This window comes from Dysidea avara, chromosome 8 (assembly GCF_963678975.1).
Source record: "Dysidea avara chromosome 8, odDysAvar1.4, whole genome shotgun sequence".
Lineage (NCBI taxonomy): Eukaryota > Metazoa > Porifera > Demospongiae > Dictyoceratida > Dysideidae > Dysidea > Dysidea avara.
The window spans coordinates 35,866,991-35,887,551 of NC_089279.1; the positions used below are offsets into that span (position 1 = coordinate 35,866,991).

The following is a 20,561-nucleotide window of genomic DNA, read 5'->3' on the forward strand; positions in this document are numbered from 1 at the left end:
TTTGTAGGTATTATACAAAGACTGTCCTGCTATTGGGCCCTCCATCCAGCTGCAGTGGATGTTTGAGTTAGTTGTTTTGTCTGTGTGCTCATTTATTTATGTATTTATACACTATCACACAAAAAAACAACTACAAAAAAACATTATACTGACTTGTAAGTGGCCATCACACTTTGCTTTCACCCTATTACACAGCGTTGTAAATGAAGAACAGTATCAGAAGTGCCTCTGAAATCAATCCAGTCACCACAGAAAAAAAAGATGATTCCTGTTTACAAAAGTACTTTTTCCCAGGCTTGATGGACTGCCCTTGCCCCCAGCAGAAAAAAAACGGCACGTGCTGGACAACTGTAAGTGAAAATAAGTAGAGTAATCCAAACTTAAGGAAGCCATGCATTGTGCTACTGTGAATCTACACCTTGGGTAGTCAGCAAAAAGAAATGGAACACAAAGGAGGACAAAGGTAAGTCCATGATGCGTTAATTGTACATACTGCAGTATGCCAAAAAGCACCTCTTTGGATGAAGCAATGTCGAACAGTGAATAAATCAAGCTTGTAGCCTTTTTTGTTATTGAGTTAGGCAGGCAGGCAGGCAGGCAGGCAGGCAGGCAGGCAGGCAGGCAGGCAGGCAGGCAGGCAGGCAGGCAGGCAGGCAGGCAGGCAGGCAGGCAGGCAGGCAGGCAGGCAGGCAGGCAGGCAGGCAGGCAGGCAGGCAGGCAGGCAGGCAGGCAGGCAGGCAGGCAGGCAGGCAGGCAGGCAGGCAGGCAGGCAGGCAGGCAGGCAGGCAGGCAGGCAGGCAGGCAGGCAGGCAGGCAGGCAGGCAGGCAGTTAAACCATTAAATACACTTTTAAAAAATATTTACAGTCTATTGGAATTTGGAAGCATTTAGGGTCGTACTGAAGGCACTTTTGGGCTTGGTTATACCTAACCAATATACTGCCACGGCACCAGACGGTATTGTGAAGCTGGTTTTTGGGTGACTCTTTTTGGCCAGAAAGACCCAAACCTTCATGATCCCAACTGTATGATGAATTGTTGCTTTCTAGTTAAGTTTATTTTGTGTGTGTACTTTTACTACTAACTAAGTACACTCTAAAACTTTGTTATGTCTTACCATATTGTCTCAAATTATGGCTCGGGAGTTCATTTGCCTGGCAGTCCTGTTATGTAGAAATGTATACAGTATTTTTCTTTAAACCAAAGAAAACCCACAAAAGGAAAAATCTATAAGACACAAATTGAAATACTTTGTGTCTTGTTGGATACAATCATATGACAAAAATCTTAGTACCAAAGTTTTTGTAAGAACACAATCTTTAATTTTCCGTCTAGTTAACTTACAATTACACTGATAGTGACAACCCGTACATCTCCTGACTGGTAACAATGATATGTTAAAGGATGAACAATAATGACCAGAATAGCATAATATCTTGCTTGACATGAGTCAGAGATAGAGAAGTGAAGACTTCTGACCACAACTTAAAATGTGTTAGCAAGAGTTAATAATGTAACTCTTGGTGTTAGGGACACACACAACACACATGCTAATTATCACACTTGCTGTATAAAGGAGGTAATAATGGATATCCCAGAAACAACAACTGCCTTTGACATTATCACACAAATCACAAGACTTGGTAATGAAAATTTTTGAAGTTCCTGTCTTTTGTTTTATTAAAGTTCTCAATCATCACATCTTGTTCAGTGGTGGACCCTAACCCTCAGTCCAGCCCAGTCAGTTACAACACACACAAGTGTTGATGGTACCTCACACACTACACTAGTCAGTATAAATACTTGTACACTGACTGACTTCACCAGTTAGTGAAGGAGTTACTATAATATAATGGCAGCTACTCCAGATCATGGTGAAGAGTTTGTAGACACTTTGTACAATAATGACAGTGTTATTAGAGCTACCAGTAAGGTGATGTCAGATAGTGAACTAGTAGTGAAATCTCTGGGGACAACAGTTGATCATATTAACAGATACAAAAAAGTTCTACAATATGGTGGTAGAGCCTGGAGTTTTGTTGTATCCAGTGGAGGGGTAGCTGCCATTCTATGGACATATATATTTGCCTTTGATGTATTAGGCCCATTATTAGGTGCAGCAATCCCACTGTGTGTGTTGTTTTGTATGGTATTAGGATTAATGGTAATACCAATGATATTTGAAACATGGTTGGATAACAAGGTGATGGAAATGGTAGACAACAAGTTGGCTCCTCAAGTAAAGCAACTACAAGCTTCCATCACAGAATTGCAAACAGTCTTGAGTTTTACAGTAGCTATCTCACATGTGGGTAGAGTTCTAGAATTGACACAAGAAAACTACCAGTATCTGAAATCTATACAAGTCACAGCTGTAGCTGTAAACTCGATGGCAACTAATATCTGCTCAATATGTGTATTACTCAGAAAGAAGAGATGTCGGATAACTGAAAAGATTGCCAACAAGGCATTGCCGCAGTTAAAACAAAAGTTTGAAAAAGTGAAGAGTTCGGTGCAACTGCTACATGCTACAGTGAAACTTGTCACTTCACAGAACTGATGCTATATAGCCTACAACAACACTGCTATATGCAATTGCTTTGATTATAATCTAGGATAAAGACATAATCGTTTTGATTTGTTCCTTTGTAAAGTAGACAAGAAATATTTTAGTTGTTCAAGCACAGTAACAATATTCAATGTAACACTTTCACACCTCAGATTAAAGGAACCGCTCGGGCTACATTTAGTATGTAGCCCAGCTAGCTGGGTTACAACTGGGCTGTGATCATATAGAACCAAAATCAATTGTGAGGATCGATTAATACTCACGTGTTTAGGATGCATGACTTACATGAAAACCACTCAGACGGAGAGCATTTTGTTATCCTTGCCATCCTATGAGTTGAAAAACGTTGGGCTACGGTGAGTACGAGTACTATAGCTTATCCACCAATTGTTTCCGCACATTTTCAAATACGGACACGCCCCATCATAAAGCTACCACTCTGTACGGAGTAACCACTCTACAAGCAAGCTTACCTATCTAGGCCTTTAGTAAACTTTATAATTTTTCTATAAACGATTCAATAGCACTGATTAAAATATTAAACTCACGTAACTGAAATCCTCCATGATAGCTCTAGGATATGTCCATTCATTGTAAACAAACGTAACTGGAACGTACTAGTTGCTGACCCATAATTAAAAAATTTTAGGCATGCATGTATAATATATCCAGTGGCTGTACTCGTATTGGCTTGGATGATTTGATCGCCCTGTACAGGCTATCAGCCTGATAAGTGTTACATACTATCTGTGACACGGGGCATTCGGGCTTTGCCTGCAGCCTTCGGGCAGTCGGGCATACATATCAGGCAAAGCCCTCATGCCCGTGTTACAACTATTACATGTACTTCCACTATTTAGTATACTAAACAGTGTATACAGAGTGATCTAGTTATCATATAGTATAGTAGTACTGTGTAGAAGAGATCGTGGGATTTAGCTGTCCAATATTACCCAAAAACCTCACTCTTCCTTCATGACAGTTTGGCAAAGCACATAAATGGCTCCATGGTAACTCTAAATCTCTCTAGCTTCTGTGATTAAAATTAGCTACAGGATTTATTTTTTCACTGTTCGACGTCGTTTCTACCCGAGACGTCACTTTTCACCAACTACAGTGGCTACAGTGTATACATCATGGATTTGCCTTTGTCCTCCTTGTGTTGTAGTGAACATGTAATGGCTTCAGTTCAGCTATCACAAGAACTGTCCATATATACTCCACAGTGACTGGGTTGATTGTAGAGACACTTCTCATGCTGTTCTTCACAGTTGTATAACAGGTAGAACATAGCCGAAGTGTACTGGCAACTTCATTCTCAGTAATTGATAGTTGGGGGCGTACATTAAGTCACACATTAGTAGTGACTGTAGTGGGGCTCCTCGTATTGTTCGTCGCTTGTAATGCTTTGCATAATGAAGTGGAATGACCAGTCACTTTCCAGTAATATAGTCAGGGTGCATGCAAAGTCACTCAATTAATATGTCTGATTCATTCTTTTGTTGTGGTATGTGTTAGTTCACCAGTCATAAATTATGACAAACAAGTGTAAAATTTATATTGAGTAAGGGAAATAGAGAAGCATTGAAACAAGGGAGGTCAACTACACCTGCAGGTAAATCCCATAGCTATACTATTGATGTGACAGTTAGTAGGGATTAAATGTCCACTAGTATACAGTAGCTAGAGGTATAGATGACCTTCTTTGACCTGTTTTGTTTCTATATATGATCCATACTCAAATATGACAAAGATGTAAAAATCTGTCAAGCCTTATATTTTAAGAGCATACTTTTACCACAAACTATATGTACATTGTACAGTCTAAAACTTTGTTATGCCTCACCGTATTGTCTCAAGTAATGGCCTGGGAGATAATTTCTTTCAAGCAACTTTTACCCCAGCTATTATAAGGGACAGACAACTATACAAGACCAGAGTGACCAGTATTCTACTACAACTACCCTTGATGCTTTCATCACGGATTTCAAGCTTAACGACAACTCACTGAAACGTTCTTCACTTCAAAGTTCATAACGCTACATGGAATTGCTAGAATTATGACTACATTAGGTGTTCCTGGTATTTATTTCTGTTATTCTGTATGGTACCACCAGCAACTGGACACTGATGTATATGAGGCTGGCCATAATTCAAGGCAACACGGCATTTCATATTGTGCCCATAAGTTACACACATTATAGCAGCAGTTAAATCGGTTTAGATAGTCGTCCTTTGCTTTGTCATCTCTTGAAGTTAAAGTATCTAATTAATGACCACCACCTCAGAGATAATCAGTTTAGTTACTGCTTAGCGTGTGAGGTACTGTGCAATACAGGAAACCATTGAAACTGTCAGTTTGTACTTTTTAAAACGGCAGATCACATTTTCAGATTTGCCTGTATTATTGAAATTATATAGATTTCTTTCTGAAACAACCACAATAACCTCAGTGAATACAAAGGGAAAACCTGTAAGACATAAAGTGAAATACTTCGTGTCTTGTTGGATAAAATCATATGGCAAAAATCTTAGCACTAAATTTTCTGTAAGACTATGACCTTTAATTTCTGTCCTCCATTAGTAACCTTACAACTACACTGACAGACTAAGACCAGACAAACTAACACACACTTGTTGTATAAAGAAGGTAATAATGGATATCCCATAAATGACAACAACCACTTGGAAGAGTTTGGCATTATCACACAAATCACAAGACCTGGTAATAAATTTTTGAAGTTCCTGTCTTTTGTTTTATTAAAGTTCTCAATCATCACATCTTGTTCAGTGGTGGACCCTAACCCTCAGTCCAGCCCAGTCAGTTACAACACACACAAGTGTTGACGGTACCTCACACACTACACTAGTCAGTATAAATACTTGTACACTGACTGACTTCACCAGTTAGTGAAGGAGTTACTATAATATAATGGCAGCTACTCCAGATCATGGTGAAGAGTTTGTAGACACTTTGTACAATAATGACAGTGTTATTAGAGCTACCAGTAAGGAGATGTCAGATAGTGAACTAGTAGTGGAGTCTCTGGGGACGACAACAGTTGATCAGATTAACAAATACAACAAAGTTGTACATGATATTGTAGCCTGGTGTAGTGTAGGGCTGATTGGTAGTGTAGCAGTAATTCTCTGTACATTTCTGTTAGTCTTTAACATGGTACACTTATCATTTGGTATGCTGGGAGGACTGGTGTATATCTTACTTGGAATATTAATTGTAGGCCAAGTTGAAACACCACAAGTAAGAGAGAGTGTGGAGGATAAGATGGCACCTCTAGTGAAGCAACTACAGGCGTCCATCATAGAGCTACAGAAATGGCTGACAGCTAATCTTGTTATACTTGAAGGATCAGTTGTAAAGTTACAAGCAAACAATGGACTACTCAGTGAGAATAGTAATGCTGTCAGGAAACTGATCTCAGATAGTGAACTAGCAGTGAAGTCTCTGGAGAGAATAGTTGATGATATTGACAGATACAATCAGTTTGTACACATTGGTAGACAACTAGGGTATGGTGTACAGATAGGTGGAGGTGTGGTTGCAGTATTAGCGATTAAAGGATTGTTCATATATGACATAACTGAATTTTTCATAGGAATCTGTATAATGGGAATGGTATGTGGAACATCTCTCATGATGGTTGGAATGGCATTTATAAAAGTGTTTAACAATGAACTGTATTTTGAGACAAATAGAATTGTGGAACACCGAGCTGTTCCTCTACTAAAGAAATTACAAGGATCCATCTATGAGTTGAAGGCACAATGGAGAGGTGTGGCAGGGGTGTGTGCTACCTTGTGTGTTAATGCAGCCAATCAAATGACACAACTCAACTATCTCAATTCTCAGAACATGTCACCAACTACCAACACATCTGTTAAGTGGTTGGCAAATGTTTACCATTTAAGTTGGAAATTTGTCCACAGTAAGACAATTTCGACAGCAGAGCAGATTATAGAGCAGCTGCTACCATGGTTACAACAGCAGATAAAGTACCTGAAGAATGCTGAACAACAACTGAATAAAATCACAACAATGACTAGTACAGACCAACTGAAGTGTTTTAGCTGTTAATATTCTTGTACAGTTGATTGTTATTATTGTATTGAAAACAAGCATAGGAAAATGTTTAATTTTTAGGGCTGTAACAATACTGATATTATATCGGTATTGATACTGATATTATATCGGTATTGATATTAATATTATATCGGCATTGATACTGATATTATATCGGTATTGATACTGATATTATATCGGTATTGATACTGATATTATTGGTATCGGTAACAGTCAATTGCAAATCTAATTAACTTGAGTTATATGCACTATTAAAAGTACCACAAGTACCATAAAAAGTTCCTTATATATGCTAAAGTGACTTAGTTGTCAAATGGTAAAACTCTGAAGTTCTACATTCTCACTTAGCAAGAGTTAGCCTGGGCTCAAATTGCAGGTTGAGCAAGATTGCTTTCTCTTTTTCTGAAGGTTAATGCACCACTTTTTTTTGTGTTTTAGAGGTAGATTTTTTTTGGTCTTTAATAGCACTGACAAAAACAGACAAGTTTGGATAAAAACCTTTTGTAAACAGTACCAACGAATAAAAGGATTAGATTGATTTAATTGTTGAAAAGCATAATAATTGTATATAGTAATTTAACACAGCCATAGTGATCATGCTACATACTCTGTAATGCTGTAATGCATATCGGTTAGGCTTTGAAGTATCGGCTGTGAATATGATATTGGTTCACTAAGAACCTGTATTGAAAATAGGCAATACCTATCAGATATCGGTATTGGATGTAAATGTGGTATCGGTACAGCCCTACTGATTTTTCTTCCACTTGTTTGTATAATTCATACCAGCACTTAACACAACAAAAGGAAAGAATGTGCTAGACAACTTTATGCATGCACCAACTTATCAATTACAGAAAAGTGAAGTAACTATTCCTCTTTGTTTTCCGGTATGTTCTACCTGTTATACAGCGTTACTACGGAGGATCTATGGTGCAACAAGCACGAGAAGCACTGCATGATCAACCAGAAGTCAAGAACGTGGGTGGCTTTAGGAGAAACTCTCATTTGACACTTTCCAAAAATGTAACTATAATCATACATACATAGCAGATGCCTAATACATAGCTCATATGCAACTATACCATCCCAGCAAATTTTAGCATGTAGGAAACAAGCTAGTCAAGTGTCAAATCCCAGTTTGTCCCTCCCAAGCATGTTCTATTGCTAAGGTGGAACTGTGGAAGGCAAGAGCAGTCTATCAAGATTATTGCATACATATCTATATGATCTTCATCTAGACCCCCTACTCTCTACACATACATTCTCATAGAAGGCACTTTTACAACAGAAGTGTAATGCAAACTGGATAAAGACAAGAGCTCTTTTATAGTATTTGAACTGAAATTTCAGATAGCTAAGGGACTTTTCAATATAATATTTAATTTCCCTGGAGTGTCCCTTACATCACAAGGAAGTTAGGGGAAGTCCCACCAGACCACAAATGGTTAAGATAATCCCCTTGTATTGTATCTTCAATGTATAAACTGTACTGTAACCGTTTAACACATGTGCAGTGCTGTAAAATCTATGCTATTTGTTCCTTCTCTCAGCTGAACTGATCCACTTGTATATAGCTACACTACAAAATGATGCTGGAGACTTATCATATGCAAAAATATACAGTAATCTACATACAGTAGTGTTGTTTTAGTTATAACTAAAACTAAAACTAGAAGTGTTACTTTTAGTTATCTGAAACTAAAACTAAAACTGAAGTTTTTATGATTTTTTAAAAGAATAAAACTAAAAGTGCCTCAATTTTTACATTGAAACTTGTACAAAAACTAAAATATTACTTAATGTTTACAAATAACTGAAAATAAAACTAAAAGTACGAATACAATTCACTAAAAGTACAATTATAAAACTTGTTGCTTGTTTTAAACTAAGAGTACTTTGCTATGGTAACACTTGAACACATATAGCTAATTATTCGCTATACACATACTATCAGTATAAAAGTGCTTTGCTATGAAGATATCTCAACTTTATTGCTAAAAAGTTCCTACTGTGATGTTTCCAAGCAAAACGTAGCTAAATTAAACTATCACAGGATTTAAAATCATATAGTATGGTAGTACTGTATATTAGGAGGTTTCGGTTTTTCTGACCAAAAAATATCACCCAAAAACCAGCTTCATAATATCATCCTGGCACCTTGGCAGTATTGGTTAGGCATTACCAAGCTCAAAAGTGCCTCCAATACGACCTTAAATGAATCCAATAGATTTTAACAAATTTTAGGAACTTTCTACTGACTAACTACCTGATGCCTTCAAGCAAAGCGTAATTCAATAACGGCTAAGGGTATACAGGATTGATTTCTCCACCATTTGATGTTGCTTTGTCCTGAGATGTACCTTTTGGCATACCACAGTATGTACAATGCACACATCATGGACTTACCTTTGTTCTCATTTGTGTGTCGTTTCATTTTGCTGACAGACAAAAGGTTCAATTCACAATAGCATGACACATATGTTTGTAAATGGGAATCATTCATATTTTATGTGGTGACTTGATTGATTGCAGAGGTGCTTCTAATACTGTTCTTCATTTGTGTGCAAGCAAAGCATGTAATGGCCACTACACTTTTAAGTCAGTAATTGATACGTAGCTTGGGCACACATTCAGATGAAAACCGCATCACCTCTGGTGCCATCCTTTCTTTTCAAGCAGTATGCACAGGTCCACCAGTTATAATAATGTTACGAAAAGGTAAACAAACAAGTTTAAGGAATTTTAAGGTCAATTAGTGATCATAGAAAAAAGTACGAAAACAAAGGAAGTCGCCTACACCTGCAGATATACTAGTGGACATTCAATCCCTAATTCAGTCATGGGTATAGACTGAGGTGGGGATTAAATATTTACTAGTAGTATATATGTAGACAACGTTTCCCTTTCTATGATCCCTAATCGACCTTAAAATTCCTAATTTTTCCTTAAATTTGTAATAGCTCTTTATGGTAAAATCACATGCATACTTGTTCTTTGAAAAAGAATCATGTACATTCATTATTACATAACCAAACTGGTGGGTTGAAATGTGCATCAAATTATTGAAGGGTAACTGACTGCTAAATCAGTCTTCATATTTACTGCAATTGTTTTGACACATGATCATTTTGATTTTGGTACCTTGGTGGTCTTGCGTTTACCATGTTCATTTTGGCACCTTAATTGTCACATCGTGTATCTTGTATTATTTAAGTGCTAATGGAAAAACAAACAATATACACATGTGTAATTATGCTTTTCAATTTGCAGCTGTGTAATTTCTAGCACTTAAATACATGTATGGCTTTTGGACTTACAAGTGTATAATACTTGTATAGGACTAATATATATGTTTTATGTAAGTTGCATTTTAGTTGAATTGGTACAATTTTGGCCAGAATAGCCCAAATTTTCAAGATCCCTATTATACAGTAGTATCATAGGTAAAACTAAAACTCTTGAAATGTAACATCTAAAATGATAACTAAAGCATATTGAAGATGGTAACTAAAACTAAAACTTTAACTAAAATATATTAATGATGGTAACTAAAACAAAAACTTTTAACTAAAACGTTTTTCTATTTACAGCTATAACTAAAACTAAAACTAAAAGTCAAATGCATTACTAAAACAACACTAATACAGTGTACTAATTATAGTTGATGACCTCGTCATGTTCTAGCTCAGACTTGTCTCAACTATCACACATACACATGCATTCTAACAATTTCAAGGGATTCATTACATATCATAAACATTTCTGGCAGAGGAGGTTGGACACGCACACGTGAGCGCATACATTTTGTATTGAAAGTTTAACCAAGCGCTCATGAAAGTTTTCACAAATACCATTTGAGAGTGCATTTCAAGTTTAGTCTATTCAATCAGTCTAGCCCATTCAACCCCACTACTCCAGGCGCGTAAATCGCTCTTGAAATCTACGGGGATCACGTGCGTAAGCGTTTGCTGGGTGGAATCCATGTGTAATACTATAGGGACGCCTTATGTATGTGTATTTTAGCACAATAATTGTCGAAGAAAGCAATGTGCATGCTAACAAAGCCTCCCAGGGTAATGAAACAGAAGAGCGGACGCCGCTAGCTTGGCCTCACAGAGAATCGAAAAGAGAATCAGAAACTCGCACACCTGTCGTGCAATAAGAATTTGCTGTTCAACTTAAGAAACACAAGGTAACGTGGTGTGGATATTGCTAAACATTTCTTCTATCACTTTCTCCTCGTCACATATTAGAAATATGCAATTAACAGTAATAAATTTCAGAAGCGCTTATGTCGTGTCCAACCTCCTCTGCATTTCTGGATATACTGTAACTAGCCGTTAACACAGCTTAATTGAGAAACTTCTTGTTAATTAAACGTTTATTCCTCCCTTCAGGTATGTATTTTATTGGGGGTACACTTTTGACTTTAACTTGAAACATGCAAAAAATTGTGTAGAATTCTGAGCTCGATCTCACTACTTTTCACAATTCATCAGAGTCCTATTCACTGTGCTACTGCTACTAGCTGCCGGCTCCCTGAATTTTTGACTATTTTAAATGCAAGACAATATAAAACAATGATTTAGCCTATATTAAAGAAGATAAAGCTGAACCATAACCCTAATTTTGGATAGAGGTGCACTGATATGGGATTTTACCGATATACTGATAACCAATATAATTAGCTTCAAAATACTGATTCCGATACCGATATTCTTTAGTGTTGGGTTGCATCTCAACATAAAAGGTTTTCAGTATGGGCACACTACAATGTAATATAACAAAAAGGTGGTTGCCAAAAGGTTTTTGTAAAAAGAAAAAAAAAAGGTATGTGAATAAGGTGCTATGAAAAGTCTCAGCAAAGAAAAAAAAAGACTTGGAATCGAGCTTTGGTTACTACAAAATACTTCACATCTTTAGCCTAATGCTTTACCCTAATGCTTTACCCACAGCACTACAAGATCAATTATACAGAAAGCCGAACAATTATGGTACTTAATTGTTTAAAAAGTCAACTTTTTACCGATACCAATATACTGATGTTGCGATATCGGTACCAATACCAATACCAATCTTTATATCGGTGCACCTCTAATTTTGGACTCTAGAATCGTGAGAATTGGTTCCATAGATCGTGCCCTCTACTACCTAATAGTATGGAACCAATTCCTTTTAATAATGAAAATGTACCCCAAATATTAGTAAGGGAGGTTTGGCAAGAATCACTAAGTGTGTGAAGCACACTCTGAAATGCATGAAGCACAAGTTTTCTAGGAGAGATCTGGGGGGCATGCCCCTCCTCCTTCCCCCAGGAAAAATTAGGTGTAAAGATACACAATTTTGATGGAATTTGATTATACAACTTTAAGACAGATCATCAATTAAACCTTTTCATTTCAAGTAGGGGAGAACAGATCACTTGAAAGATCTTTCATTCCATTGCAAACTCATAATTTCCTATCACCAAGAGTATATAATAAAAAACAAGAGTGTCGAACGGTGTATTAGCCCATGACTAATGATTGTGTAAAATAACACGGATATTTCAGTAATTGTTCGTTTACGTGAAATGATAATTTGAAATGTGTACGTAGCAACGGATCTTTCTTCACCAGTTTTCCATGTTATTCAACCTAGTATTCAACAGTTATTGTACAAGGAAAGTGTAGTAAGGACCCAAGATAACTCCAACTCGCTAAAACAATGGTTGCACAAATGAGTGTGTTGCCATGCCTTCAGGGATCCGCTTGGCAGTGCCAGAACTTTAACATTAGCCAATTCTCTTTAATGCTATCATGTTTTCACTTGGTTTAATGGCCGAATTTGGCTAAATACAGCAACCCTTAATGGCAATATAAATGAACAATTACTGAAATATCTGTGTTACTTTATGCAATCATCAATCATGGGTAATATACCCATTCGATACTCTTGGTTACTATTATATTGATATCACTAAGTAAGTACTAATTCCACTAAGTACTAATGTTGTACTTAGTAACACAATTAATACACGACAGATACATATTTGTTGTACACATTACATACTGTACATTATACATCACAGTGTACATGCTATTACTGAAAACATGGTTTTCACACAGGCCTGATAAAACCACCACAAAGACAACATATATCCGTACCAACAACAAAGAATAAATAAATAATAAATAAAAATACCCTTGGAAAGTCCCTATCTGTTATCTATAGTCACGAACATTCACATTGTGTAAAGCAAAAGTCTCAGTTGTGCTATCAACTAGACAAACATTGGATGGCATTATGATATGCTGCATGCCATCCAGTATGGATGCACTGAAATGACTTGATGGCTGAGTAACACTAAGAGTACATATAATGAACACTTGGTGATATTACTGATCACTCACCCATATAACATCTTATTGGTATTATTATTTCATCAACCACAGGGGTAATACCCTTGGAATATCCCTACCCACAAGTGATTAGACTGACAATAACAGAAAACAACAAATGTCCTTATTTATAAAAAAGCTCTAGAACACATATATTAAATCATCCATTCAGTATTTCTACAGCAACACTTAAGTAGTGATATGGTAACTTACTCACTACTAAATAACAAATACATACATAAAATACATCCCTCCTGGAGTAGACTGAGTGTGGCACTTGACTAGATATTGGGTGGCTTGCAGTTCAAATTCTGGAGTTGGAGGGACTTCTTCCCCTTCTTTGGCCCATTTCCTGTTTCACCTTATTGGCTAGGTTAAGTAACTCGTTTGTTGTCCAAACTTCAGTATGAGGCACAGGCTGTAGATCAAGTTGCTGTCAGACTTTCAGTGCAAGAAATATACAACCAGATATTTTAACAATTGCAGTCAAGATTATGTCATAGATAAATAAATAAATAATGAAAGGTCTAGGGCTGCACGCTTACTGAGTATAATCCATGTTCATGCTGGTGAATGAACAGACAATTTGTTTTATATAGTTTCAAACTACAGTAGCTGCTACAAGGATGGTCTGGCCACATGAGACTACTACATTAAATGTTTTTAAGCGAATATATACTAACCTCTATTGATAAATCATGTTGCTTGTCAAGTGGGCGTGGTCATCCATCGTCTTCAGGTTTAATGTAACAAGGTTGTGATAAGCAGCATGCATTATATCCCATTTGCACTTTTGTGACCATAAGAGAACAATACACCAGAGGAGACAAGACAAATTTTAGGGCCACTAAAATGCATGTGAACAGAAGCATATATTTATTATATATCGTTTGGTTAACTGACCCTACCATTTTGTTGCATTCTGAACAGAAGAACACTGCTTCACTGCATTACACTTACCCTTATCAAAAATTGAATGCTGAATATGCACTACAACAATCTTACATAACTTTATAGCAGCACACAAGTAGTTCGCACATTACAGTAAAAAAAATCAACAAAAAAAAGACATTGTCAACTTTCATTTAAAGTGGTTACAAGTTCCTCTTCTACAGACTTAAGATCAGTATTCTGTTGGGTTAAACATGGCAAAACGCGGCTATTGATTTGCGCTGCTGTTGGATGTTGTTCTCGTTTGACAATAGAAAATATTGAACCCACCAGTTTTACGGCACCTAAACCAGTAGCAATGCTAGCTGTTAGAACACCAATGGTTAACATCACAGTTGGTACATGTTCTCCCAAAGCAGACCATATTTTTTTCACATATGCAATAATATCTTGAGAGGGTGCTTGCATCTGTGCAAAAATAGCAGTGTTTGTATTGTTTGTATCACAGTGAGTAATACTTATTTCTACAGGATCAGCACACATGTCCCCTATTTCCTCTGATTTCACCTTTACTTCATTAATCGTGCCTTTCATTGATTCAATTGAAGGAGATACCACATCCAGTTTTTCCTTAACATATGAATTCATCTCATTGTCAGTACCATAAACTACAGCTGCCCCAAATGATGTGATTGCTATTCCACCAAATAAACAGACTGTTAACATCAAGAGTTTATAATAAGAGGAGAGTATCGAACTTCGCTATACCCAGTGAAAAATGAGCCCGTAAAGTATTCCGGATATCACAGTAATTTTGCGTAAACTCACCAGTTGTTGATTGCTGAGAGTTAACACGTTTTGGGCGGCTTTGAGAATGTCCGCATGTGTCCGCTTTAAGTTTCAGGATGGATGAAACTCCTTCGAGACGAGTGTCCTTTGCTCGTCAAGGTGAAGAAACGACTGACGATGAAGTTCTAATTGATGACCATCGTCATGGTATGTGTAGCAGTGGTGGGTCAGAGCGTACCGTTAGAATAGAAGTCGGCGATGAAGGTATAAGTGAAGAAACTGATAGTAACAACGTGGAGCTGGGTTCGCCAAGGTGCAATATTATCGATAAAGCAAAGATTGAATCATTTCACCACGAAGTTTGTGAGTTGGGAGTTGATAGGTTTCCAGAACTGTGCTTTTCACCAGTCCAGGATATTTCAGGTAATTCTATGTTAGTGATAACACAGCGTACTGTGATGCTTCATCCACCGTTTGGCTATACATCACGAATCCAAGTGACAATTACAGGTTTTGAATATGAGGTGCATGTACTGATGAAGAAATGGGAATCTGGTGTATTTCAATCAGTTTTCCATGTCCAAGAACTGTGTGAGAAATTTTGTAGAGATCCTTGTTACAAGTTTTGTCCTGGTATAGATCCACTGCACTACAAGCAACATTACTATGGAGCAATGCGCTTTGATATTTTAAGCGTTAGACAAACCAAGGAGCCATTTGCCCGTGTTGACTCATTCAATTGCAAATTGTGGTTTAAATTGGCCAGTAATGCTACCAGCAATGAGAAAAGCTCTAGTGAGGTGCAGTGCTCTGCCTGTAAGAGACTTGTGACTGATTTAAATTGTCAAAGGCGTCGCACCTTACAAGAGAGCCCCAGTAGAAAGCTGAAAAGACAGTCGTCGTCATCACGTGCCAGACTATCCTACATGTCTCCTGCTAGTCAACAAAGGAGAAAGTTAAATGCACAAAGTGAGAGATCAAACATGATAAGGAAGTTGGAAAAGTACAATGAATCTGATGTAACATTGAATGATGAACAACATGAAGAGATGTGTACTCTTGTAGAAAGGATTGGTAATGGTGATTTAGATGAGATTTTTCTTGAAGGGAGTGAGCATGGTGTGGGTGACCTTATGAAGGAGATCTGGTATACAGACAGTAAACGTCAGCAACAGCAGTTTCTGCGTGACCAATCCAAGAATGGTAATTTCTATATTATTCTGTTGCACTGTTAATTATTCTGCTCTGTTTTTTCTTCAGCTACGGGTGCTCGCGGCAACAGATGGAGTATGATTACCATCAGAATTGGTAAGCCACTGCAGGATTCAATAGGTTATATAGACTGTTCTTGTATGCAGTAAATAAATAATAAATTATGCATGCAAGGAAGGTTGGTGGCAGAAATTAGGAGTTTGATAAACTCAAATTTACAAAAAAAAATTTTGTTATTTTGTAGCCTTGGCAGTATATACCAGAAGCAGTGCAGCTTACGATGCACTGAAAGGATTTGGGATCTTGCAACTGCCATCAAAGGCCACATTGCAGGCTTATACTGGAGCATTCATGCATGAGCCAGGAGCAAGGAGTGAGTGTATTGAAACTCAAGTTGCCCGTTATGTCCTTTTTAAAGAGCAATGCAGAGAAACTGGTAGACAAGAACCGAGATCAGATGGTGCGCTTATATTTGACGAAGTAAAGGTAGCATGCCAGCTGATGTGGAATTCCCACAGTCACCAGTTGATGGGTCTTGCAATGACCCACAAACAGTTGCCTTCCCTTAATGATATTTATCGACTGCTGAAGGAACCTGAAGCTGTGCAGCAAACATCCTACATTTTACAATTTCTTTGGCGTGACCTGACTAGTGAATTTGACATTGTTGGGCCCTATTTCACTAGCCCATCAACAGTGGACAACAAATTTGTTATGGCATGCGTCATGGAGACAATCTACCTGTTCCAATTTCACGAACTTAAAACTAGTTTATTAGTTTGTGATGGTGCATCTCCAAATGTTTCAGTCATCAAAAGAAACCATGGACATGCTGGAGTGTACTCAGTAACAGAAGGTGAAGACGACATTTTTAAAGTAGAGCCATGGATGGTGAACCCATGGAACCCGCCATATCGAATATTTTGGCTGATCTGTCCATCACATCAGGTAAGCTATTGTATTGCCTAATGGTAATAATTATTTGATATTTTTTAGCTGAAGAACATGATTAATGCCTTGTTCTCTTCAAAGACAAGTGGCACAAAACATTTTCAACGTGTCAGTAAACCTAAGTTTGGATGGGATACTATTGATGACTTATATAAGCGAGAAATTGGTCGAGCTCAACTCAACTGTGCAAGGATGGTACCAAGGCTGAAGGAAACACATTGTCTTCGAGATGCATGGACAAAATTGAATGTGCTACCAGCGAAGATAATGCAGGTAAGTTATGGTGTTATTTTTTGATTGTAGAATGTACAGTGGTATTTTATTAGCAAGAACAAGTGTTGGGAGAGCTGCATTGGTATATACATCAAGACAACACTACACCAGAGGAATCAGCGAAAACTTCAGAAACACTTAAATACTTGGAAGCTTGTCATCATTTATTCGAGTGTGGCTTTCTTAGCCATGAAAGGGTCCAAAGCCTAAACTGTGATGTCATAAAGAACATTAATAAAGGTTACCACTATTTTTCTGGTTGGCTCACTGATCTCCTTGAGCATGGTATGTGATCTACAGTATGTCAAACTACAACATGAATGTATATACTTACATCAACAGATCCACAGTTTCCACATACCAGCAACACACAGAAGGAGTTTCTATCTTGGCAAAGTATGCGAATAGGGTGGCATTGTGTACACTGTTGTTAATTATGTTTCTTTTGTTTATGTAGCGTGGGACCTTTTACGGATAGATGTTTACAGTTTTAATGCTTTTGTGAAATGGTTCTTAGAGACATATCCAACGTATTTCATCTCCCCACTCCGTATATCTGGTTCTGCTGTTGAGAGTCTATTCAGCCAGTATAAATATAGTGCTGGAGGGAAGTTGGATGCAGTTAATTATGTAACGTCGAGGTGTTCCCATTTGGTAAAACAGTGTACTACCAGTCATCAGGCAGGAAAAGGTTATAGGGACCAATCTATTGGTACATTGGAACTACCATTAATAAAACACAAGTATGGAAAGAAAGAACAACAATAACAAGTGTTTCTTACTAATGTATGTATTAAACATAATCAAGAATTTAAGTACCTAATTTAGTGCTTAATTTTGTATGCTGAGTTAATAAGGTGCTCCTCAGGTTGACATCTACAGTTGACGCTAGTCCCTTCTTAGTAGCTAATTGTTGTTTCGTAGATGAGATGAACTCCTGGATTCTGGTATTGCATAGTTTCCTTGTAAATTCTTCACAGACGCCCTCAACGGTTCCTTCACTGAAGACATCAAGATTTGGTATCTTCTGTGATAACGCATTTTTGAATGATTGTTCAATGTTACGGTCAGCTTTGATAGTGTCATGAGCAACCTGAGTTAAAAAAACAACATATAACATTGTTGTGTATTCATGTGGTGGCTTTCCTTAGTATGCTTGAATGTAGTACAATTTACCTTGATCAATTCATCTCCATGTTCATTTAGCCCCTTCAAGTTGACCACTTCTTTTAGAATACTATCAACTTCACGGAGGTACAGTATGAAGACTGGGTCAGGAAAATACATAAATCCTCTGTCACGATACTGTAAGTACCCAGGAATGCAAGATTTATCCTTAACGTTCATGGCTTGCAAAATAGTGATCTTCTGAGAAAGACTATCTTTGCAGTTATCTGAGCAGTGCTTGATATCTTTATACAAACCATGTAGCATGCTACAAAGTGTTGCTCCCCCAAAGCGGTAATAAACGCCATCATCATCTGCTTCTATTGTAATGGTTTCAGGCTGCAGAAACTTCTGCTGAAACCGAGCAACATGATCCAGTAAAAAATGATAGACTGTAGATGATATGGTCATCATAACTTTGTTACAGCGTGGAACAGGAACACCATTAGCTTTTGCAAACCCCAACCATGTGTTTCTAAGTGCACTTACTTCATGTCCCGACAATTCATGATAATCAATATCTTGTAAAGAATGCTCTTCACTGAGAAGAAAAACGCTGCAATATTTAAACCAGTCAATTTGGAATTGTAAGTAAGCATCCTGTTGTTTCTTGCTGGAGACATACATTGCTGCAAAGTAACGCTGGTGATGAATCATCAAACCGTGCAGCGGCTGTTCAGTTGAGCACACAACTTCTGTAAACTCTATCAACAACATATTACCTTCAAAAGTTGCTTTTAACTTGGCAACAATTTCACAGCGTAGAATCTTGTCATCGATTTTCTGTAGTGATTGCAACAAGCTATCTCTGTCAGATTTTTTCATCGCCTTTGTTTTGCTCTTCTTGGTCTTCTTCCTTTCGACAACAGTTTGTTTGTCATGCATTGGTGTTACTGTCTTCGTCTTCTTCGCTGCGCGCTGTTTAGAACAACCAGTTGCCCCATTCCCGTCACTCGACTCGGTACCCTGAGTTTTTGTAAGCCTTCGTCGTTTTTTTGCTGGTGAAGCTGTTCGTGACTGCTGCTGCTCTTTGTCGTGAGCTTTCCTGCCTTTCCCGGTACCTCTTCCTCGACCTCGTCCACCACCACGTGCCATTTTGTACACAAGATTATGGGCGCGCGTAAAAGGAGCACGCCCGGTATCTTTCACGCGGCGCAAGTAATTAGTCAGCAATCAACAGTCGGTAGCATGGCATTTGATCGAGGCCATAGGACTTTACGGGCTCATTTTTCACTGGGTATAGCGAAGTTCGATACTCTCCTCTTATTATAAACTCTTGTTAACATTGTGGTACCTTTCACTGATGGAAGGCTTTTATACACTGTCAAACAAGTTAGTATTCCTATTTTACTCCCAGTCACTGCACCAGCTCCAACAACCTGCATGCTATATCCAAATGCCTTCTTCAACTGGCTAATCTGGTACTGGCTGTTGATATCTTTTGCCGTTGTCATTAATAAAGGTGATATCCTCTCACTTTGTGAAACAACTTTATGTACACTGGACAAAAGTCTGGAGCACTGAGCATGGCCATTCCTAGCACACCCGTGTCTAACTAATTTCCCTGCAACACTTAGTACACTCATTTCAAACTGGTAATGAAATAAAAATGAGCTCTGCCTACTTTTATAAGACAACATTACATCATTCCACAAGATGGTTTTTGGGGGAGTTTGATTACCACTACAGGCAAATTTAAAATTCCCTCTCACAGAAAATAACAATAATGTAATTTAGTTAATCCCCTAACAGAGCTACACATAAGTAAATCTGAAGGACTAAAAATATTCTCAAACATCATTGTTGTCATTAATTGTGATAGTCCATTTCTTAACACTGTTGCTTGAACATTCACAAAAGTGTTAATATTGTGGGCCTTTGTGACATGTTAACTTGATATACAACCCAACATAGCTGACAGATTTCACCTTACATACTTACTTTAAACACAAGAGTAATTTAAAAGCAGAGATTTATAATTCTCCCATCAAGGTTAAGTTGATTATCATGAGATGGTGTATAATAAAGCCAGTAAGACCCATACGTAAATGTCACGCATTGCAATCTTATTGAAACAGCTACCTGCCCTACGTGCAGGACAATTTCTACATTAACTAAAATTCAATTAATGTAATGAGGAACCAAGCACTACTATTCATTAGATATGTACATGAACCTTATGCTATCCTTATTGCCCTATATAAATGTGCTACCATACACTTTTC

At 37.6% G+C, this 20,561-nt stretch overlaps 3 protein-coding genes across 5 annotated transcripts in view; 1 reads left to right on the top strand and 2 right to left on the bottom strand.

Moving 5' to 3' along the window:
- The window catches only part of LOC136263484 (uncharacterized), a 33,150-nt gene that overhangs the window by 1,876 nt on the left and 10,713 nt on the right, over window positions 1-20,561 (bottom strand). Inside the window, exon 1 of one of the 3 annotated variants that reach the window (XM_066058011.1) lies at window positions 13,267-13,525. The exons of 1 other annotated variant lie outside the window; for it this stretch is intronic. In XM_066058011.1, the coding sequence (XP_065914083.1) occupies window positions 13,267-13,289 (23 nt within the window). In that variant the 5' untranslated portion in view covers window positions 13,290-13,525. Of the gene's footprint in view, window positions 1-9,814; window positions 9,892-13,266; window positions 13,526-20,561 lie in introns of those variants that run through there. One more of the 3 variants, XM_066058010.1, reaches the window with a different exon arrangement.
- Window positions 14,679-18,024, top strand: LOC136263482 (uncharacterized). The gene is made up of 7 exons (XM_066058008.1): window positions 14,679-15,936; window positions 15,994-16,041; window positions 16,190-16,893; window positions 16,942-17,169; window positions 17,223-17,454; window positions 17,512-17,565; window positions 17,627-18,024. The coding sequence occupies exons 1-7, from the start codon at window positions 14,850-14,852 to the stop codon at window positions 17,935-17,937; spliced, it is 2,664 nt and encodes an 887-aa protein (XP_065914080.1). The 5' UTR covers window positions 14,679-14,849; the 3' UTR covers window positions 17,938-18,024.
- LOC136263483 (uncharacterized) lies at window positions 17,938-18,996 on the bottom strand. Its single transcript, XM_066058009.1, has 2 exons — window positions 18,346-18,996; window positions 17,938-18,262 (listed from the first exon to the last, which is right to left on the bottom strand). Exons 1-2 carry the CDS (start codon window positions 18,991-18,993, stop codon window positions 17,981-17,983), a joined length of 930 nt encoding a protein of 309 aa, XP_065914081.1. The 5' UTR covers window positions 18,994-18,996; the 3' UTR covers window positions 17,938-17,980.

Bases quoted from the DNA above. Each gene is read 5' to 3' on its own strand.
- LOC136263483 (XM_066058009.1), bottom strand. From the start codon at position 18,993: ATGATTCATCACCAGCGTTACTTTGCAGCAATGTATGTCTCCAGCAAG. The intron at 18,263-18,345 runs GTAAATTGTACT...TTTTTAACTCAG, and splicing joins ATGGAGATGAATTGATCAAG to GTTGCTCATGACACTATCAA.
- LOC136263482 (XM_066058008.1), top strand. From the start codon at position 14,850: ATGGATGAAACTCCTTCGAGACGAGTGTCCTTTGCTCGTCAAGGTGAA. The intron at 16,894-16,941 runs GTAAGCTATTGT...GATATTTTTTAG, and splicing joins TGATCTGTCCATCACATCAG to CTGAAGAACATGATTAATGC. The intron at 17,170-17,222 runs GTAAGTTATGGT...GTATTTTATTAG, and splicing joins TACCAGCGAAGATAATGCAG to CAAGAACAAGTGTTGGGAGA.